The 22,811-nt window shown below is 42.2% G+C and overlaps 1 protein-coding gene across 26 annotated transcripts; it reads left to right on the top strand.

Annotated features, from left to right (window-relative positions):
* The first annotated feature begins 158 nt into the window (after positions 1 to 158).
* Positions 159 to 22,357, top strand: mtus1a (microtubule associated tumor suppressor 1a). Of its 26 annotated transcripts, none has more exons than XR_013658667.1 (16): positions 163 to 468; positions 4,863 to 6,691; positions 7,196 to 7,430; positions 7,942 to 8,139; positions 9,065 to 9,154; positions 9,746 to 9,862; positions 13,048 to 13,259; positions 17,210 to 17,276; positions 18,389 to 18,603; positions 18,923 to 19,028; positions 19,101 to 19,178; positions 19,262 to 19,357; positions 19,765 to 19,878; positions 19,965 to 20,062; positions 21,500 to 21,749; positions 22,106 to 22,357. XR_013658667.1 is itself a non-coding variant. In XM_078954389.1 (16 exons), exons 2-15 carry the CDS (start codon positions 4,973 to 4,975, stop codon positions 21,720 to 21,722), a joined length of 3,564 nt encoding a protein of 1,187 aa, XP_078810515.1. In that variant the 5' UTR covers positions 163 to 468; positions 4,863 to 4,972; the 3' UTR covers positions 21,723 to 21,749; positions 22,106 to 22,357. The 26 variants fall into 26 exon arrangements, 18 of the variants coding, with proteins under 18 accessions (XP_078810511.1, XP_078810515.1, XP_078810514.1 ...); XR_013658665.1 differs by having other exon boundaries at positions 19,762 to 19,878; XM_078954389.1 differs by having other exon boundaries at positions 19,101 to 19,174.
* The last annotated feature ends 454 nt before the right edge of the window (positions 22,358 to 22,811 follow it).

Below are 22,811 nucleotides of genomic sequence, written 5' to 3'. Positions count from 1 at the left end.
TCAAAGTGTATTTTGTAATAAATAAATAAATAGATAAATAAATAAAACGTTTTAATTTCTTTTTTTTTTTGTTTGAAGTTATTTAATGATTTTAATATTTATGCAAAAAAAAAAGAGTAAAATTTTAGGCCGGGACTTTGACCGATTCTTTGAAGTTTAGTTCCGGTGAAGTTAAAGCACGTTAACGTTTAATTAATCCCATCTACGTTCCACCGGTTTTCGTTATCTCTGTCGGCTGAACATGGACTTCAAACCCCGCCGTCGCCTGCTCCACCAGGGGTCAAAGTTCACAGAAACAACCTTCTGTTTTTTTTCTTTTTTCTTTCTTCTGCTTGAATTCATCGTTTACTACGAAAAGGATAATTGACCAGGTGGGACTTGATTGTTCGCCGAACCGTCGTCGAGGTTGCTAGCTCAAAACCCACTTTGTGCTTATGGACTCCCAGTAAAATACCAGATAAGACAGTGGTAAGTCAGTAAGCAGGTGATTTTTTTAAACCCCCCCTTTAAATTCCAATTTCCCAGTTTCTCTCCTAAACTTCCAATTTTAGCCTGATAAATAAAACATTCTACTGTTGTTTACGTGTTAGCGACCAACAATTTAGCATGTTTTTGTTAGTTTTTTTACGATTTCTTTTCTTTCTAACCGTTAGACCCTCAGACAGCTTCAGGTATTTGTAAACTAATAATGAGTAGTAAAGATTTTTTGTCTAATATTTTTCAAAGAAAACATGTAAAAACCGTGAACTGTATTTAACTTCCTAATTTTAAAGCAAACATCTTTTTTTTTTTTTTTTTACTGTTGTGTTAAATTAGGAGGCCCCACATGCAGGAGCCTCGTGTCACCTGCAGGGGTCGCTGTTGTATTCAGCCCAAACAGTAGGAATTTCGACGTTCACGTTTAAGTTAAGGATGTTTTTAAAAGTATTATATAGAGAGAAATATATCACTTTATCACTGTTATTATTCAGCACTATCATTCAAATGCTGTAAATATTTTAAAGCTAAATTTATAAAAGAATATCTTACTAGTAAAAAAACAAAAACACCTTATTTTTCTGAATAGTGAGGTGGTATTTTGTGGCTTTTGCTGGGTTTCGGTCAATAAGAAACTGGACCAAATGTCTTTTTTTTTCAGTATTAAAGGTTCAGATGCCTAGATTATACTATCTGAAAGAATGTAATCCACCCCCAAAATTGTCTTTAAAACAATTTTTGATGTAGGACTAGTGTATTTTTTTTCTTCGTTCTTTCTCATAATTGAAAGTAATCAGGATTGGTATAATTGGTATCGGATTTTGGCACTCTCATTATAGCCTGAACAGTTGACTTTCATCTTTTTTTATTTTAGACCTCCATTGGTTGCTTTTAAAAATGGTCAGGTGTTAACCACTTCAACACTTCACGCTTGCTTGGCTGTTCTAGTCCTACAAATCTCTTTTTGTGTACTTGTTATTGTTTGTTCGTTCAGTTTGTAGAGCGCTCAGACATGCTGGTGTTTTTCCAAAAGCTTATCTTTTTGGATTAACATAGATTTTGGTCCCTTCTTGACCGGCTCTTTTGCTTTTAGCTGGTACATTTCTTCTATGTACCAAGACCTCAATGAGCTCGTGTAACACTAATAGTGTGACACTGATACGTCCAGACATCCATGCAGAGCTATGAGATGCCTTCTGGGTCTTTCCCAAAGGCTGTGTAGAAAATGTCTGGCTCTAGTGTTCCCATTTGTTAGATCTATTACTATTAAACACCATATGAGCTTTAGCAAAATTAGGTTTAATTATCTGTTTCTTGATTATTATTTTTTTAAGTTTCTTTAACATTATTTATTTGGCAATCACTTCTTTGGCTTTGTAAGAAAATTGTTCGCCAAGCATTGTTGAGTTATTTCCTAATTTGTTGAAACATTTTTCAAGAATTAAGAAGCACTCTCCAGGGGATTAATTGTTGAAATGCTTTAATTACATAACAAAACCCCATTTAATACCATTTTACAGGTGACTGACACGGCTCTGTGGAGATCTTTCTTTTTGTCTTTTGTGACTGGTATCTTATTTCTAGTCCAGATTAACTTGTCGTTCCCAGGTCACTGGCCTTCCTCCGATCAAACTCGTGTGTTCAGATCTGACGGCACTGTCTGAGCAGATAAGATGTTGAATACAGTTTGTCACGGGAAAGAGATTTTCAAAGAAGAGTTTTTAATGTTTTATTTGGCCTCAGAAATAGTACATTTTAGCTAAATTATCTTCAGAATGCATAATTTAAAGAGGTCAGATCAGATCTTTCTTTTGTACCCACACTATCGTCATTCCACTCCACTTTCAGGCTGTCCCATTCTTAAAAGCTGCCTGATCCTTTCTCTCATAACAGAGGGACTTTGGCTGCTTAGCAACAGCGAATGCCAACTCAGTCTTGCTCTCAATGCTCACTTGCCTTTCACTGTGCTTGGATAAGGTAACAATGCTTTCCTTTTGGGTGTTTTTTTGTTTGTTTGTTTCTCTAATCTTGGAATAGGAACTTCCATTTGCTGGTGTTCTGTTGTGCGTCGTCAGACTTTGCCACAAAGTTGACTGAAAGCCGAGACGGCGGGAGAGGCCGATCCTCTGCAGCAGCAGGCCAGTAAGAAAGAAGTCGCGTTACTCCGTGAAGGGGAGGGCAACCCTGGTCTATGAACGCGGGGGGGGGCATGCTCATTCAGGCTTTGTTACGGATGCATGGATGGTTGTGAGATGGCAGCAGATATGCAGCCCTGTCCAACAGTTGGCTGGATTTAGGGCTTTGGATTTAAAGTAGAAATGGGATCGAATCCCAAAAGCTGAAATGAAATGAAACCCATCTGGCTGCTGTTTTTATATATATATATACACATATTTCTCAATGGTTATCCAAGGATTGAGAAAAGATTGAGAATAATGAAGGTCAGTGTACCAAATTATTTATTTTTCTGTGAAATTAGGTTTCCCCGAATCTTTTGTCTTTCTGCATCATTTTGCATGCTGTTGACTTTGACACGAGGAGAATTACTGATAAGTTGGACTTAAAATGCAGCTCATTTGAATGAACACAGTGATGATTATGTAAAGCATTATTGAAGTCACGCGTCCCAAATGATCGTAATTAAAACCTGTTCCCTACATTTATTAGCAATCATGTTGCAAATGAAGGATTTTAAACGGTAAAATTAGCCTAGAACCAGATCGGTGCCTTTTTTTTAAAAATCCATCAGTATTTTAAAGTTTCACTGACTTGTGAATTTTCATGATTAAAAAGAATAAGTGTAATTAAAGGCCTTTTTTTTGTTAATTAATAAAAAAAACAATGGCAGAAATGCTTTTGTGCAATATTGGAATAAATGAAAAGACTTTTTTTTCATAATAAAAGACTGTAAAAGGTTTATTGTTCATTGTCATCAAGCAAATGCATCAATTTAGAAAAACGTTTGACAGTAATGGCCTTTTTTAATTTGATTTAAATGTAACATATGTAAAATGTAGTATTTTTAAGCTAGTTCTTCTTAATTGGTTTGGTAACTAGCATTACATAAACACAGTACAGATTTTTAAAATTATTATTCTTAGTGTAACAGAAGCCCCACGTTTGTTTACTAAAACATTTTAAAGCTTTTAATAATTTGATAACCTTAAAAGCTAAAATGGTTATCTCAGGTTTTGATGGCTAAGCTGCTTTCCAGATACAAAGAAACAAAAATGATGCCACTGGTTCAGTGTGTGGAAGATCATGCTTGGCCTTTTAATTATTTGCTGAGTCACGGTTTTAGAAAGGGTAGAAAGCAACCATCTTTATATTGTTTTTGTTCACTCCTGGAGAATCTCGCATTGATTTGTGGTTCTTCACATCAGTGGCCCCAAAAGCCGCCCTGCAGAACTGGGTCAGGGTCAGTTCACCACTTAAACAAGTCCAAGCTAAATGATCGCTCTAAGGCTCTCAGTGAGAGAACGGTTTATGGTGGGCGTCTGCGACCTTAACCAGGAAAAAAGCCATTTGGGCTTGTTTTCTACAATTACTAGTTTGCACTTATGTTGTTGTTGTTGTTTTATTTTAAATATAAATCTTCTTTTTTGTATGAATTAAAAACAGAAATAGAAAGAGAAACTAGCATTTTCTTAAAATATGAAATTGTTTGTTTTTTTTACCTCTGACAGAAGCTTTAATGACTTTCTTTCAAAATAAGAGCCCTGTGCCAAACAGGATCATCACATTGCAGCTAATGTACTACAGCAAAAAGTTAACAACGCAAGGCAAAAATACTCTAGGTCGACTCCTCTCTAGACAACCACCAACCAGATGTGCTTTAAACTCGTACACAAACTGAACAACTAAAAGAAATTACACTTTTTGAAATCGTTGCATTTTGAAGGAAGCGTATAGTGAACATGGCCTCTTGAGGTCAGCAGGGGTGTAAAACCTTTACTTTGTCTATCTGCTAGGTGCACTAAAGCCAAAAGTTTATAAACTTAACTACTCTAAATTAAATAAATGCTAATTAAGTGACCCTTACTTTTAAGACAAATACTATTATTTGGATTCGTATTCAGCCAAGAGGAGGTGTTGTTGCTCCTGAGCAGCAGGTTGCAGACTCCTGGTTTGTCAGGTGTGGATTTTTCCTCTTAATGTGAAAAACATTTATTATGCAGCACTAACAGTTCAAGGCAGATGAGTTCAAAGGTCACAGTTCTGAATTAAACAAACAATGGCCTCTGTTTTTAATCTAAGCATCATGTCAAAGTTGGTGTTTTGTGGAGATCTTAACCGTCTTTTGCAACAAAATTCAGTGATGTTACAGAAGTGTGAATTGATCTGCTGCATGTTTAGAATAAAATGAGCTTTCTTCCCTTTCACAGATGCTCTTGGATGGCTTACCGACAAATTTGATGGATTAACGTTTTGAGCAAGAGCTTTCAAAACTTTTTTTTTTCCCCCCACGTTGACAGAATCCCATCGACTCTCAGAAATGTCCAAGACATTTAGCGTGTCAGCCGACGAGCTTGAGAGCACCATCTCCCCGCAGCCGGGAGGCAGACGGTGTAGTCTTTCCCCCGATGGTCCCTGCGGGTGCCTGTCAGCCGATTCCAAGAGTATTAATCCCGTGAATGAGGGAGGAGCCAGCAGATCACCTGACACCACCGAGGACTGCTGCTTCTTCGGAGGTTCCTCTGAGGTTAACAGTCACAGTGATGCCGGTAATCACCTTCATGTTGCGTCTAGCATGAACCAGGCCTTTGTTTTCACACCTGTAAATGAAAGCCAAGTCAAACCAGGCAGGACCCTCTGCAGAGGACCCGATGAGATGGACAACTGCTCTCTGAGCTCTGGGGAAATGGTCATGAGAAGCAAAAGTTTCTGCCTGCAGGACCAGTCGCTCATTGTTTTCTCTTCGTTGGATGGCTCGTCTCTCTCTCCAGCTCAAAGTGGCGCATCATTTCCCGCTGTTTCCCCCCTGCAGTCCACAAGTCTGCCAAAAGTCTACGCAGACTCCCAGGCAGGAGTGTCTGAGGAGAGTTCCGGTTATCCGTGTCTCGGTGTCACCTTCATACAAGGAGATGACACGGTTCCTCAAACTTCAGAAAACATCGGAAGCTTTCTTCTTACTCTTCCAAGTGAGGAAGCAGGAGATCTTTTCACGACTTTTATCTGTGAAACACCGACAGATGTCCTGAGAGACGGCAATTCGTCTTGTGCGGAAGGAGAACCGCTGCCTAACGTTTCCCTAGGAACGACACCAGAACTGTGCAAGACCTTTGTGTCGTCTGCATCCGTTTCACAAGGCCGTGGCGGCATTTATACATCCACTCCAAATCAAAACATCGGAAACAAGATCTTTAGCCACCCTTCTCTGTCTCCCTGCACGGAAAAAACGAGCAGCCCAGAAATTCCACCTGTAAAACGGCCTCAAGTCTCCGTCACTCCTCGCCAGCGGCCGGCCACGGGAGTGACGCCGTCCCTCATTAGGGTCAAGACGATGGAAGTAAAAGCCAAAGCCCTGAAAAAACAACAGAACATCCAACAGAAGCAGCTCCCACACAGTTTTCTGAGTGAAGTAAACGGGAGAGCAGCGGCTGGACTTAACCGCACTAAAGTGAAGAATACGGGGAGAGTCATGTCTGCCACCTCTAAAACCCAGAATGAGGCTCCCAGTCAAGTCAACCCAGGATTTGGACATTCTGGAGCAGCTGTTAGACAATCCTGTAAGCGGAAAGCTGTGGATGTACAGAACAAAAACAGACCAGGTGGGCCCAACCCGACATCAAGTGACAGCGCCTCAGCAGTCCAGGGCAGTGATGGATCAACTCAGTCTGCCTCAGCACCCGGTCCTCCAGCCCTCCCTGGCAGTCCAACCGCTGTCGCATCGTCCAAAAAAACCCCATCAAGCCCCCATACGGCTGCTAGAACCCCCCCACTGAGGGATGTGCCCAACAAGTCTCCGGTCAGGTCCGGTTCAACTGAAGGTCGGGACAAAGCCCCGGGCAAAAACACCTGGCCTCGCTCTTTGTCTGAGAGTTCCCCCTGGAGGCCACAGCGCAATACGGTCGCCACTCTGAGGGTCACGACAAGCGTTGCTCTCCCAGACAGTGAGGTGTCGCAACTCCTCCTCAATGACCCCAACTCCCCCCAACATAAAGAGACGGAGGACAAGAGCTTCTCAAGAGAAGTGAAGAGGATCAGCTTGGTGGTGAGTGCATGAGAGAAACACTGAATGTTGGTCTAAAATCTGTGACGCAGCAGTTACAAATGATAACTTTAATTCATTTCACACTTTACCACTAAATGGCCACCAAGCCTTAGGACTTGTGGCCATCCCATAATGATTTTAAAGCTTTCTTTGAAAATTTCTGACACATGGGTTTTGGTTTTGTTAGTGAATTTGGATTTTTATTTTTTTGTTCATTTCTTTTTTTAGCCCTATAAGAGATGTTGACCCCATTCCCTTCATTTATTTATTTATTTACTTTTGACTGCTTCTCCTGCTATGCTATGGTGACATTATTTTCTGGGGGGTCATTATGAGGTTCAAAATTCATTTTCACCGGATTCTAGATGCGTTTAAACTTTGGGGAGTTTTTGAGTGTGTGAAAGAAAGAAGAATTGCCAAAACACTTTAGTGCTTGCAGTCCAGGTCATAATAAACAGCTACCAGCTCTGTTTGTTTATTAGTAATAATCAGTCCTGTTTTTAGAAAGGACAAAGCAAATCGACACCTGCTGGAGCCCCGCTGGATCCAAAAAAAGCTTCATCTCACTCTGCACCTTCTTCTGGTCGAGGAAGAGGAGCATCTTTTTCCCAACCTACCCCTCCCAGTCCAAGTCAAAGACAGAATCCTCTATCAGTCAGGCTGAAAGCAGTCATACAGGGGAGGACGGAGGGTAAAACCTCCAGAAGTTCACCACTAATCCAACTAAAGGACAACTCTGGTAAGGCGCTTGATGGTTATAGATTGTAGTAACCAAGTTTCACCAGCAGATGTCGTTGTTGAGCCAAACTTGTTTTAATGAAACGCTGCTGGACACAAATTCTTTCTGGTCTCGTGTCCACCCCTCTTTTTCATAATCAGACATTTTTATTTGTTGAACAAATCTTGGTGTACCGTTCATTACATCTGTTTTAGGGAAGCCATCTGTGCAAAAATGGAGAGAAAAAAGAGCAGAAACCTCCAGTTATGACAAGAACCATGACTGTCTGTGTGATTCTAGTAACTTGAAAATATTACTTGGTTAATAAATGTATAAGTTACCATAACTTTAATGTTTTTCAGTACTAATTGAAAACTTTTGTCGTTATCATAAAAACGTATAAAACTGATATTTTTCTCCTAAATATCAAAAGATAAAAATCGTGCATTGAATTGATGTTCATTAGAAGTTTTTTTTTTTTTTTTTCTGTGCCGTATTTAATTTAACTTATTAATTTATTTTTGTCATTTAGGCAGTCAGAAAGCTCAGGCAGCAGAAGGGTCACTTCCTGGCTTGAAGGCAAAGCTGAACGGGTCCCTGACTCCTCAGACCCCAAACAGCCCCTCTGTTATGGGCCCCCCATCCATTCCCATCTACCGACCCACACGCAGAACCCCGGGATCATTGAAGGGCTGCGCTGAGCTGGGGCAGCGAGCCCGGAGCACACCAGGTCAGTCTCACAACAGCGACATATGTCATGACTTTGGCGTGAAGAGGAAAAAAAGCTGCGTGTGGCGCCGTTTTTCCTGGTCAAAACACAGTAGATATGGATTTCGCTGCACGTTGGGGGAATGTGAGGAGGATCTGCTGCTCACATATTGACCCATTTCAGGTCAGAGCTTGATTTGCCTCTGGCTCTTCTCTCTATGAATGTGACATTTTCCCCTCAGAAAGGCACAGACTGAGCGGAATACCAGATAGGTGTTTTGAATAAATGAGCAGTTCACCTCACCGGGTTCGATGTTTCCTGAGAAGGTGGGATACTCTGTCACCTGGACTGAGAAGGCCTGTTTTCCAAACTGCGGGGGGCTTTCTCCTTTTGTTGTCATGGCAACAGTTTCCCTTCCACTCTACTTAACACATAACGTTGCCTGGAGGAGTAACAACAGTTGCACTGCAGCTGATGTCCTGCAAGGTGGTCAGAGAGAGCGGTCATAGTTGGAAGGCCGATGGCTGAACACAGCGGACCTCGAAGCTGCACTTGGACCGAGTTCCCGGCTCGGACTCTCAACGGCTCCTCTTTTGCGGCACAAAGCCTCCTCGCAGAGTCTGAGTGCGACCTCACTCTGTTGACATGCCTGCTTGTTGGGTCCTTTCGCTTTTGCATCGTCCCTTTGTTAGCTGCCTTTAACGGAACAGGAGGAAAGCTGCATAGCAGTAAGTGCTGATGGCAAATGATGTTGACCTAAACCTTTATTCCTCGACGTGTTTGAAGGATTTTATGTTTTATTTTCCCTGCATGTTTCATTTTTAGGTTTTAACATAGTTGTAGGGTTAATATTAGTTTTTGGTTTGAAAAAAAGTATTTATTTGTTGTTTTTTTTTACTTCTATACACACAATGTATTCTTAATTGTACTTTTTCTCATTCAACAGTTGGAAGAGCCGTTTCTGAACCATCTCCATTTAAATCTAGTGTGGTAAAAGACCGACTCCTCTCAGCGCATGGAGAAAGCAGCGGACTAAGTAAGGAGCACGACTTCACAATCCTCATGCATTCGTAGTTTTTCAACTGTGTGTTTCTGTAATCTGGTTTAAATCCAGTGGAAATGCAATGGATTTACTCGTTGCTCTTTATTAAATCCGTGTTTACATCTCAAAGCTCAAAGATCCACTTCAATCACCTTTTGATCTGTTGTCAAAGCGTTTCCAGTGGTCTTTTAGTTATGATTATGATCTTTTTAGCCAAAATCAACAAATCTGTGTGGTTTCCTAGGACATAGTTTCTGCAGGGCGGCAGAAGTGCATTGCTCCGGAGGGTCCAGTGTATTTCACAAATGAGCTGTTTTCGTTTGCTCCTGATTCACAACAATTTGAATGAACAAACACTCAGAAATGCAATTTTAAGCTAAATTTTGTATTATGTCTTTAATTAATATAATTAATTAATATATCATTGGAAAAATGCCAAAAGCGTGTTTAAAAACCCCCAATAGAGTGGCTCTTTAAAGTAGGGTAACTTCCTGATTCATGTTTTTTGGGGGATTATTTTTAACTGGATTACTTTTATCCGTTCACTTTACCAAACTCATGACTCTCCTTTTCTGCTTCTCCCAGTTCCAACAGGAGTTTTGAAGTCTCCTGCTTCCACCAACAAAACCTCCGATTCTGGAATCAGTCCTTTGAAAAGGAACAATGTGTCTCGGTTCGTTCGACCAGCTCCAAGTGAATGTGGTAAGAATTGTTCTTTATTTAGTGTCTTTCTGTGTTGGAACGTAATATTACCGGTGTAATAATGAATCCATTTATTATGTATTCCCACAGTTATACAAAAGTCTATCTTTGGCATTTGTTGGACTTTTCTTTCCCTGCAGGATCGCGTTAATATTCGGTGTAAAAAGGTCTCTCCTCTTTGTGTTCTTTTGCATCAGGCCTTTAAACACAGCCTCTGTGTTGATACTGTAGGAAGATGCTTTGAACTGGAAGAATCAAGAGACACGGTTGAGTTCCTATTGGCTGAAATGAGCCGTTTACTCCTCCCCCCTCCCTCCCCCCTCTTGCATCCCAGCCCTGCGAAAGCGATGCCATCGTGAGGCTCACAGATGCCTCTTTGGTGCGCTCTGAGAGAAAATCACTGAAGGGTGGATTTATAGGGGGGGATTAAGGATTTACATTTTTTTTCCCTCTATTTTTCTATCTGCCCCCCCCCACTAGCATCTATCTGACTTTGACCTTCTGTGTGTTTTGTAATGCTTACAGCTGGGGACTAGATTATCATCTGGGAGACCTGCCATCTTGAACTTGGCATCTAATGTTTAAGGGGTGGGGGGGTCTCATTGGACTTTTTACCAGTTTGACTTTGTTTAGTCAATCCTTATTGGAGCTGTAGAGTGCGGGGAAACGGGTGCGCTGCCTCCTTCATAGCCACCATGAAGCATCTGCTGTAGTTCACTGGTTTTCCGTCTTTTATTCTTTTTTTGAACACCGGCTTTTTTTGAAGCATTTCTGAGATGTTATGGTCGCCGAAGCTCTCGCCGTCAAACATCCACGTTCGCCTGACGGCCAAAGGTTTGCTCCGAAACATTCAGCGCTTTTCAGGATGCTGGAAGAACACCGTGGTTTTCCAAGCAGGTTTGTGAGTCCAGTCAGGATCTTGCCGACTTTAGTCACGCAGCTCTGCTGAATTTGTGGGTCGCTGTGCTTCAATAATTAAGTGAAGGGCATCGCTGCTTTTTTCGTTTTGGAAGCAGAGACCTTCTGCCCGTGGCTTCTGGAGCTATTTTTAGAACGAGTTGTTTACAGATTGCAAAGCAGTCAGTTCAGCTTTCATTCATCCACCTTGCTGACCTAAACCTCCATCTTTGAGTTAAAGGAAAACATATATAAAAACAATTAACAATTTGGGAGTTTGACTCTTACCTATAATGCTCCTGTTTGCAGAAAAGCATTCCCATTTAAATCACAGTAACTTTCCGCGGTTCTAACCTTGATTATTTGATGTGAAGTGAGATCATTAATTATTTTTACTTAAGAATTCACAGAAAGCTGCTTTTTCTTTTTTTGCAGATAACAGCACATCTTCTGTGCTGCTTTCCGTCAGTCACATGCTCTGTAATGCTGATCAGACTGACCAGAATTGGTTCCCACTGACATTTGTGGCAACAAAGCCCAACAAGTGTTTGATTGTAGCCAGCACCCTTACCCATCATGCTTTGTGCTGTGTTGTGATATCTCCAAGGAGTCTATGCTTTTGAGAGCCTGAATCACTCTGTGTTTCATGCTGCCCAGAAGAGTAAAAGATGAAGCGTGGGTGGAAGAATGAAACGGAGAGTAACATGTTTTTCCACTCGCAATCTGAGCGTTTGGGGAAAAAGCTGTTGGTCTTCTGTTGCCATGGAGCTGTGGCTGAAGGAGGTGAGACTGTGTGAAGTTACTGCAAAGACGAGGACAGACTTGATGTTCATATGTTCGCAAATGTGCAAATGTCATAGTTTTTTTTTTTTAGCATTATTGTACTTTAGCGCTAAATGTCCAGCATGAACCTTTAAAATTTTATATAAAATCATTATTTTATTATTTTCTTTTACAAATTTAACACACTTTTAAAGGTTTCATTGAATACATACAACACAAATGTATTTTATTTAAATGTTTTCCAAACATTTAATTGAACTTGCGTGCATTCTTTGGTTCATGCCGGTGATGGCCAGCAGAGGGCAGTGTCGGGTAAATGTACTCCTTTCAGATGGAGGCAGCCTGGTTTAGTGTTTCCTGAGGCCCTTTAGTTGGTATTAAATATCAACAACTCTGAATAAGTAGAGACTTTTGAGTCGATGCTTTTTAGAAAAGATGTAAATGTGTAAAAAGTGTAAATTAGGTTGGTAACCATGACATCATGGGCAAATCCTTTACTTTATACCTCATTTTGACAGCTTTACTTCATGCTTCGCATGTATTAGTAAGACTGGGTCCCATTGTTGAAATGAAAGCATCAGTTGTTGGTTTTTTTCCTTGGTCAGTTTGTTGATTTGTTGAGGCTGTTGCAACGTTTCATTGGAGAATCTCGTGAAGTTTCGTCTGTTTGAATTTGGTTGAATATTTTATCCAGAATTCTGGTTTAAACCTTCTTATTTTCTTTTAGTGTCAGAGGGAAAGTGAAGGACTTCTGTTCCAAATACGTACATGGATCTAGTCGTCTACAAGCCAATGCATCAGAATGGAGGAGCAGGGAGTTTGTGGCCCGCACAGCATACTTTCTATGTAACAAATAATCTCTTTTTCCAACAGCATCTTTTCAGCTGCTCCTGATTCACAACAATTTGTGCAAGTTTAAGTTAAATTTTCGGAATAAATGTCTGCCATCATGAGAAAAATGCCACAAAAACAGGATTTTCATGCGAAATGGTCTTTAGATATTCTTAAAATTCTTTTCTTTTTGCTCATTAAGCCTCACTTCTTCTTTGTGTTTATGCTGCTCAGATTTCACTTTCTGACATGAAATGATTTCCAGTCAAAGTTGTGATGAATAGTAAAGTCTTGTATTTTTCTGTGTTACGTTTCACCCTTGAGACAATGTTCTTTGCGCTGGCAGACTCGATGGTCCCTATCATATCACAGATCTATTTATAAAGCTGATGTAAATCAAAACGACAGCAGTAACGAGCTGCCTGTGCTTTTCCAGCACAAGACGAAATGAAGAAATGGAGGGATCGTTGTATTGCAGGAGCAGCTGGAAGGTCTCATCCTGTCTAATTAAGAAGAGAGCAAAACAATCCAGAAGTTTCTGTGTTTTGTGGTTTTTTTTCTACCTGTTAACCTGACAGAAGCAGCTTGGGCGAAATCCTTGTCTGCAGTGGTTATGGATGGAAGTTTGCTGATGATCAGTGTTGTCACAACATTTAACTCGTGTCCTCTTGCAGTGGACAAGAACAAAACCAAGGTCGGCTCCCGCCGCCCTCAGCTGCAGCCATCGCCACCAAACGCGAGGACCGGACCTCAGAGCGTCCCGCAAGCCGGCGTCCGCCAGAGCAAACAGAACAACGAGAGCATCCGTCCTCCTAAACAACTCCTCACAGCCAGTAACCAAAGGTTCCAAGCACTGGTCGTCGTCCTACAGAAAACCTTAGCTGAGGTAAGAAAAGTCTCATTTCTGGAAATCCCATAAAGCTGTGCTGCTCTTTAGGACAGACGGCGTCAAACTCTGTTTGCACTTGTTGCTTTGGATATTTGTTTTGAATCATCGGACCATAAAAAGCCTTTTTTTTTCTGTTAATAAAAAAAATTAAGCTTCCTGTAAAATGTAATCCTTTTGATTTACAAACATTTTTCATGAATTTATACAGATGCAATCAACACTCGGTCATAACATGACAATCAAGACAGAAACAAAGGAAACTCTAAGGAACTAGTTGTGAAAATGAACGCCTTTTATCTGGTTTCTGTTTGTTCTGCTAACAGATTTTACAGAACAGAAACATGCGACCTGTGACTTTTCTAAATGTTCATGTACTTTTCCACTAAAGACTTGTCCATCTCTGTCTCAGTCGTTCTCTTTGAACTTTTGGCTGATCTCCTTTGACTTCTAACTTTCCATGAAACCAGGATCAGACCAGGCTTTAGGCTGCAGGGACCTGCACTGGGGTAAAGTCCCATCAGGTTCCAGGTTTTGTTTCAGCTCCAAGTTGGAGTGAAGGCGAATGTGTTTGCATGAGCTCCCGTTTCTTCATTTAACATCCCTGTGCTGCAACTCTATTAAACTGAGGCCACAGGCTTCTGCAGGGGAAAAAACTCAGAATGAAGCTGCTTTGTGCCCCGGACTGTGACGGGGAAGGGCAGTTCAGGACTTTCTGTTTTAATCAAATCTTTTGTTTATGAAAGACGCAGATGTGCTGCTGCTTGAATGTGGTTCTACGATTGACGTTCTACGTCACTTCTTCATAAACTACTAAATATTGTTTTGGTTTTTTTAGCTCTGCAAAAACAAAACAAACTAGAAGGAGCTGCATCTCCAGAAGAAAATGCAGGCCTGAATGCTATAAGGCTGGATGAAAATGAAACTTAAAGTGTAAATAAAGAAATGATCCAAATTGACCATAAATAAATTGAAAACAGCACGATAACAAAAAATATATTTGTTGCGAAAAATGCCAGTGTCGGGTATCGAACCAGCGAGCTTCTGCACCAAGGCTTCCCCATGGATTTCAATAGAGGCAAAATTCCTAGAACATCTTGAAAAGTTCAAGGATTTGAAGGACCAAAAGTATTAGCTGGAAAAATCTGAAACATTTGAATAGTTGAATAATTGATAAGCAACAAAAAATGGAGGAAGATACTAGAATAAAGAAAGAGAAACAGAAAAACAATGGGTTGAAGGCTTTATAGCATTTAACCAGTTGTGTACTAGAAGCGCCGCTGCTTCATCTAGAGGAGTGTGACCTTTGTGTTTGTTTGCTGTGACCCGATCAACACGGACTCTTCGCTCGCTGAGTGACATCAGAAATCCGCTCATTCCAGTGAGACTCTCTTCCACCGAGGCCACACTTCACCGCAGGCTGTGAACGAGCAGATCAAATCCACCTGACTGTCATCTAAAACATGTGACCCCCCCCCCCCCCCCCCTCCTGGTTGATTATCTCCAGCTCATTCCTGCACAACACATTTGGAACAGAATCTGTGGCAATGCTTTATTTTAAGAGCGATTGCTTCGGCTGTGAGAGGCCCAGGTTTGAGTCACTGACGTTTGACTCATATTCTTCTGCTTGAGCAGCTGGGTTGTGAAACCAAACGCATTACCAAATATTAAAAACACGCTTGTTCCACTGGCAGAAAAGCAGCTGCCGCCGCCGCCACCTCCTCCTCCTCCTCCCACTGAGTGGGCTTTAACTATTTCATGCCCGCTATTATTTTTAACAGCTGTCAGTCGATACGGCGACACTCGGTTGCATTACCTGCGTTTTGGCCTCTGTGGGGTTGGATGCACAGAGCTGCCGGTGTTAATGCGCATGCCTGCCATCATGAGAGGCAGCCGGGAATCAGTTGGCCACTCATGGAGGGGAGATAAGAAAGCTGAGGCTTGTCCTGGTGGTGTGAGAATGTGCCAGCTGGCGGCCCGACATGGTTGAGAACAGCAGTCAAACGGTCTGGATGGACGGAGCGTCTTTATCTGTAAACCAAAAACCGTTTGGAGTCCAGGAAGGCGGCATTTTTTAAACCAACTTCTGTCGTTCTTAGCTGAGCGTTTTATTTTCAGTAAACTAGAATGTGATCAGTAGAAAATAGCGTTTTGACGTCACTCTTCTATCATGTGTTGTTCTATATTTAGAGGATCATTTTTTTTACAACCCCTGAGGGCTTCATATATAGATATATTTATGTATATGTCTCTTGTTCAACTCAGTTTAAAGGACACAAACTTTAAACTCACATCTGAAAATGAACATTGTTAAAGCGAGTCGATCCTTTCTTTGTCATTGTCGCATCTGCAACAACATTTAAAAAGTCAGTGCATCATTAATTCAGTCATTAAAAAACAGAAAATGTACCACTTTTTTATTTAAAAATAATGAATAGTTCACTATTTCTGTCATGGGAAAAAAACAATAATTTTCAACTAATAAAAGCTGCATCAGTCTATAAAAACAGGAATTTACCTTGAATAAAGTATCTTAAAGTGTCTGATTAATTTTGGTTGTATTTTAAAAGCGTTCCCAGTGGTCTTTTAATTATAATTTTAGACAAAATGTAAAAACCTGTCGTTTTCTAGGACATAGTTTCTGCAGAGCGGCAGCAGTTCATCAGAAATTAACGTCCTTTAATATCTCCTCCATTTATCGGGAAAATGCCACAAGAACAAGTTAAAAACAACAAAAGCACCATTTGAATTGGAGTGGATCTTTAAAACAAGACTAATAATAAAACATATCCGTCAAGTTTATACATTTATTATTACTTTAGCTGCTTAAGACCCAATCTCTCTGTCTTTTTAGATTTTTAGTCATACATGTTGGGGCAGCCTGAGGGCTGTTTTTGGGATCCTGTGCTGCTCTTGTGTAACTGGGGGGGTAAAAGGTTAACTATAAATATTTAGATATCCTAAAGCAGTACTTGACCTTAAATCCTCCATCTGTGTCTGGTGTGCAGATAAGATAGATGTGTGTGTGTGTTTCCATTTTACAAACGTGTGTCTTCTGAAAGTGTGAAGCAGAAATGGAGTCATGTGATGGGTTTAAAAATGCACAGTCAACACGTCTTCCGCATGTGGACACTGTGACTGAGCTCTGTGTTTTTGGAAGGACCTCAGAAGGTGGAGATGAAGTGTGGGGGTTTGTAATCCTGGAACTCCTCTGGGTGGGTCAGTGAGCAGTCCTGCATCAGGCTGATGTCACTCCGCTGCGCCCACACTTCCCTCTTAAAGTGGCCGCTCCTCTGCGGCGGGGAGGCTGCGCTCAAACCCTCCTCCTTAGCCTCTTTTTTTTAGAAGCAGTACGGTAAAGCGCCCTGCAGCCGCTCAGTCCTGCCTGAGAAGCGGCTTTTTCAGTCCTGCCTCAGACATAATCGCAGCAGGAAGCGCCTCTCCATGTGGACCACTGTTTCGTTCTGGATGACTGGGTCTCCATAGCTACTACTGGGGGGGGGGGGGCTCCAGCACCCGGAGCTCACACTGATGCTGGACCATGGGCTGCTCTGGCAGCAGACTGTGCCTTAATGCTCCTCACGCTGCACAACGGGTAACGGTCGTCTGTCTTGACTCAATTCCAGCAGATCGGGAGGATGGAGGACGTAAACTTGATGGCTCTGCTGTCGTTGGCCTGCTCTGTCATGTCATTCTGTCTGTCTGTCTGTCTGTCTGCTTGGAGTGTGGATTTGAACCAGCACGCTCACAGAAGTCGTCATTTGTAGTGAAGCGGGAGCTCTTGACATCCAAACTTAACTGTGAGGCTGAGCTGAGAGAAGCTGGAAACACTAAGAACTTATCATCTCTCGTCATCTCCTTAAAATGCTCTTTTTATAACAATGAATGACTTATTTAGACTTGTTAGTGTGATGCTACTGGGACTGTGAGGAGCTTGTTTGTCTCTGCAGCGAGATGAAGCGAGCCGGCAGTGCAGGGAGCTCCTCCAGGAGCAGCTCCACCTTCGACAGGAGCTGGGTGAGTCCTGCACCTCCACAGAACATGCTCATCCCCTCTGAGTTCAATTTAAAGCTTATATCATTTACCCAAAATGCTCTTTAGAAGAGTATAGCCAGTCTATCTGAACTGGCCTGTAACTCAAATAAGCCTCGTGTTCATACAGCCGTTTCTGGGCGGCTCCTCCCTCTGTCACATCCTCCAGATTCCCACATGACTGCTCTTATAGGGCGAGCGCTCCGGCGCCGTCAGCGACCTCAAATAAACCTTATGTCGGGCAGTGGAGCCTGTCTGAACCCACAGAGGCGTCGGTGTTATGTCTGTCCTCATGCGTTTGCTTTCTTAGTGTTTTTACAGAGAAGTGATTTACTTTGTTCCTGTTAAAGGGTTAAACAACCACCTGACTGTAAAAGCCAAATGTTTTGTTTGCTGTGACGTAAACTTCTCCCTGTTAACTTTAGAACCAAATACTTTAGATCCCATTTCTTTTGCTGAACTTTTTAAACCCGTTTTCTTTGTTAAAATCACTTAAACTTAACGTTTGAGTCTGTATTTTTTGCGGTTCAAGCCACATTTTTTTAAGTCCCACCATTGTCATCAGAGTGGGTCTTTTAATAGATGTTCCTGATGTTACCATGGCAACCGTTGTCAGATTGTGGATTGTTGAACTCTTATTTTGAAATATTTTGCTTCCCTGGTTCTTACTCATTTATACAGTTTAAAGGAAAAACCCGAAAGCCCTTAAAACATCTGAACTGATTCCCTTTAACATTCACGTTTCAATGCTCTAAACTTCAGTTTCTCAGACAAAGTCTTGACCTTTTTCTTCCTGAATTATGAAGCTTCTTTTGTACAGAATTGGAGTCAAATGATTGGAGATAATTTATTTTCATTCATGACTCTCTCTGCAGGGCAGAAAATAACCTTTGAGTCGTAGAAAACAAACCACAAAAAAAGATTTCCAATTTGAAACCTCGTTATGGTTTAGTCTTATTGTGACTGTTTTTCCATAAGTGCTTCTCCAGTTTCCATCTTTTTCTAGAGACTTTTATCAGAACGACTGGATTTCCCAAACCAAAGTTCCCGTTTCTTCTTTGTCTGTTTTCAGCGTTTGTTTTGTGTTTTTTGCACAGTCGGTTCTGTGGCCTCATGTGACCGCCTGGAGAAGGAGAAGGAGGAGCTGCGTGCCGGCCTGGAGGACGCCCTGCACAAACTGCAGAACCAGCACCAGAAGGAGCTGCTGGAGCTGGAGCAGAAGCTGCAGGCCTTTTACCAGGCAGAGCGGGACGACGTCCACCTCCGCCACCAGGAGGAGGCCGCCAAGCATCGGACGCTCGCGCAGCAGCAGGTGTAGCTTCGTTAGGCTCCTCAGTCTGTCTGCTTTCCTCGACGATGCTGTGAAATGGACACAAACATACATGTAGAAAACTCACATTTGTGTGATTATAAAGTGGTCCCACAACGGGTGAACTGTTATATGTCAAGAGACGACTATAGATAGTGTTTCTCTGAACTAAATATATTTTTATCACATTTATGCGTTATTTATATTATGTAAAATGGCACTAAATAAAAACCGAAAACAGGAGTGTTTCTGTCAAACGCTCACACGCTTCTCCTACTGATAGTAACAAACAAAAAGACATTATTGCTTTTGTTATTTACAGATTGACGAGCTGAGAGCCCATCATGAAGCTGTGAAGCTGGAGCTGGAGAGCGCGCACGTGCAGCAGCTGCAGGCCGTTCGACAGCAGCAGGAGAAGACGCTAGAAGGTGAGATCGGTCACACGTGTAGCCCCGCCCCCTCGTGACTCTTGACGCCTTACGGAAACGTCAATGTTTCAGAGCTCAGGAAGACACACAGCCAGGAGCTGCAGACTCTGGACAAGTCCTTCAAAGATGCTGAAGTTGCTCTGTTTGTGAGTAAGCTGTGTTTTATTCAATGTTTTTTTGTTTATTTTCTCAAAGAGAAGAAAACATTTCTGTTTCTGTGTTTGTATGAACAGAAACAGGTTCAGGAGCTGACGGAGGAGAAAGCTCTGCTCACCAAGAAGCTGGAGGTGGAGCAGCAGAGGAGGAGAGAGCTGGCTGAAACCAGTCAGGTACCAAAGCGTGCCCCCCCCCCCCCCCCCCCCCCCCTGGATTCTGGTGCCGTTTGTGTGGCAACTCACTTTATTAAAGCACTTTTTATGCAGTTTTTTATTTTTCAATACAACTTTAATGATTCTTGTTGCTTTTTAGTTTCATTTTTGTGCTTTTTATTAAGTGGGACTAATGGACAGCAATGCAATTTCCCCTCAGGATCAATAAAGTCTTAAATCAATAAAGTTTTAATCTAAGCCACAGAGGGAGGGGTCAGTGGGAACGCTGCCCCCCCTACGTGGAGTTGAATTCGGCTGAAGTGCCGCTTTAAGACGAAGCAGTCCCTCCTCTTCATCTTTTGGTCTCTGCACAGCGGGGCACTACAGGTAACGCAATTGTGTTGACTGAGTGTTGTGTTGTGCAGAAGGACTCGCACATCCTGTATCTGGAGCAGGAGCTGGAGAGCCTCAAAGTTGTCCTGGATATGAAAACCGAGCAGCTCCACCAGCAGGAGAAAAAACTGGTGGACTTTGAAAAGCTGGTCAGAATGTGGTCCCAAAGAAATCTGGAGTTTGAATGTGGGTTTGTTTGTTGCTGCTTCACTGCTTGATGGTTTCTCTGCGACAGACGGAGAGAAACGTCAAGCTGGACGAGAGCCTAAAGAAGGCCCAGCAGGAGAACGAAGACCTGAAGGCTCGAATGGAAAGACATGCTGCTCTGTCTCGGTATGAACCCTCCAGAATCATGGAGGATGATCATTCATCTGCGCTATTTTAGTAGAGAGGTTAAAATAAAAAGCGTTTTTGTTTTAACAGTTGGAGAAGGTTTTTTTAATCACAGGGGAAAAAAAAGAATAAAACAAAAGTAAGAACAAAGCAGCCTGAGATTGACACGTATCCAAGGAATAGAGATTTTTGTTAAATGTATGGTTTAAATCCCCACTCTCAACATCTTTTTCACTTTTGTAAAAGTGTTTCCAGTGGTCTTTTATATTATAATAGTGTTATTTTCTAGTCAACCTAACATATTATAGTTTCTGCAGAGCAGCAAGAGGTCATAGAAATTCACCTCTGAATTGTTGAGGTGGAGCAACCCCTCCCCTCTTCCCTTCCCTTTATTTTCGGCGTATAAGTTGCAGGTTTTTTTTTTCCTCATGGTTTGTCCGGGGTGCGACTTGTACTCGGATAAGACTTTCTGCATGTGTGTGTCAGTTTTTGCTACTGACAGGAAGGCAGAGGAAGCGCCGCTCACATGCGACGCACGTTCAAGAACGCGCTAAATGCTTTTAGCCTACGGCGTTCACTCTGGACTGTCACTACTGATACTAGCACAGGTACTCGCAGCTGGGGGTGAAAAATGTGGAAGCATTGAAAATCTGACTCCAATGTCTTTCTCTCACAGCTCTATTCTGATTTATGAAAGATTTGGAGTCATAGGCTGTGTCCGAATTCCCGCCCTAACCCCTAACTACTACAAAACTATCTAGTGCCCTTGGTTTTAAAGAATTCGGACACCATGCTTTTTGGCAAAAAATGGTCTGACGCAATGCATTGTGGTCTATATTCACGATCTAGTGAGCATCGATGCACACTTGTTTTTCGCAGAGACTTCTGGGAAATTTCCAGGACACTCAATTTTGGAAATGTAGATTCAGACAGCACTAGAAAATGGCGAACTCACTTTATATTGCACTAGATGGTGAGTAGTGAGGGAATTCGGACACAACCATTGATTTCCAGCCGGGCACAAACCACATTGATTCATTTTTCCTCTATGATCAATTTTCAAAAGCTTGGAACTTCTGTGATTTAAAACAAAAAACAAGAAAAAGCTACCAGGACATCAGGACCAAGACTCCCTGATTGGTCAACTCGTTTAACTTTCAACGCGTGTTTGATGGCCGTGCGCTTTGAACATACGGTGGGCTTAAAAACGTCTATAGCAGCAAACACAAAAGTTAAGAACAGCTTTTCATTGTAGTGGCTTTTTTTAAAAAGGTTTTAACCATAACATTTTTTTTATAAACGCCTGAATGAGATTTCAGAAACATTTGAAAAGTGCTTTCCAGAAATGCTATTCTTAGACGTTTGTTTCCTAAAGAAAATTACCCATAATCCATCCTGGAAACGCCGTAACGGGCCTGCTGTGCTGCCGCTCCACAGGCAGCTGTCCACGGAGCAGGCCGTCCTGCAGGAGTCGCTGTCCAAGGAGTCCAAGGTGAACAAGCGCCTGTCCATGGAGAAGGAGGAGCTGCTCTGGAAGCTGCACAACGGGGACCCCAGCAGCCCCCGCAGGACGTCCCCCTCCTCGCCGCCCGGCTCCTTCTGCCTTCAGTCGCCTCGCAACTCGGGCCTCTTCTCCAGCCCCCCCCTCTCCCCCAGATAGCGGGCGGCGGTCCACGGAGCCTTAAAGGTCAAATAAACTGACACCTTTGTCCACTGTGGAAAAATGTTGCACAGAAGCACTTGATTTTTGCCTTTGAGGTATTGTTCAGCGATTTTTCTACGAAACTCTATTTTGTTATGTAGATGTGTTCAGAGGTTTGCGTGTCCCGATGCTCGGAACACGTGCACACGCACGCACATGCATGTGTTCTGGTGGGTTCCCCTGCGTCCTGCAGACGTCGGCGCGGTTCAGGCTGTTTTTTTTTCATTCTAAAAACCTGAAGAATGTTTGGATTTCAGGAACATTTGTCACAGGAATAACAGACATTTTTATCACCACGCTCATCCACACGTTCAGAATTTCTTTGTTTTTTTCTTTTAAAGGTTGGGCCTCAAACATTTCACTTCCCTATTTATTCCTCTGACAAAGGGACCAGTTTGCTCTGTGCTCGTGTCTCACCTGTGACTTTCAGCTCCACGACTTTAGGCTCAGGAACCAGGTTTGTGTACGTCAGGGGCGTCACCTGAGAGAACCTCGTTTTGATGTACCAACCCTGTTTGAAATATGCAATCAATAAAGTCTTGTATAAAATCTGCTGTTTAGTTGGTGTAATAAATAAAAAAATCAAAACCGGTGATGTGCAGACTTGGATATTGAATCAGAAGCATCTTGCACAGAGCTGCTCTTCTTTCTTTTTTTTCCTAAATGACTCTTGCAGCCCAGCTGGGAATCGACCTCGACCAACCGTTCAGAAAATCTGGAACCGGAGCAAAGAATGTTCTGAGCCTGCAGGTCGCATTCCACATGTGGAGCGCGTTAGCACGCCGGCCTGGCACGCGGCGCGTCGTCAAACCAGACTCAGATGGACAAAGACGGAACAGACCTGATGCTTTAAAAAAATGTATTTAAAACTGACCACTCTGTCTCCTTTGTGCTTAAACTGTAATTTGGAGAGAGGAATATATTTTCACTGTTTTTGGGAATATAGGAAAATTTCTAGATTCTGGATGCATATTTCATCTGTGATCAGTGAGATCTTCAAATTAAAAATCAAGAAGGATCCAGGTGTCCTCCTGCTGGGCCTCCCCT

Source organism: Oryzias latipes, chromosome 10, assembly GCF_053564925.1.
Source record: "Oryzias latipes strain Hd-rR chromosome 10, Olatipes_Hd-rR_3.1".
In the NCBI taxonomy this organism is placed as follows: Eukaryota; Metazoa; Chordata; class Actinopteri; order Beloniformes; family Adrianichthyidae; genus Oryzias; species Oryzias latipes.
This window is presented reverse-complemented; position numbering and strand designations above follow the sequence as displayed.

Excerpts from the sequence above, each read along its gene's own strand:
- mtus1a (XM_078954385.1), top strand. The coding sequence starts at position 4,973 with ATGTCCAAGACATTTAGCGTGTCAGCCGACGAGCTTGAGAGCACCATC. Across the intron at positions 9,863-13,047 it reads ACCAGCTCCAAGTGAATGTG|TGGACAAGAACAAAACCAAG; the intron begins GTAAGAATTGTT and ends GTCCTCTTGCAG. Across the intron at positions 19,358-19,761 it reads AGCTGGCTGAAACCAGTCAG|AAGGACTCGCACATCCTGTA; the intron begins GTACCAAAGCGT and ends TGTGTTGTGCAG.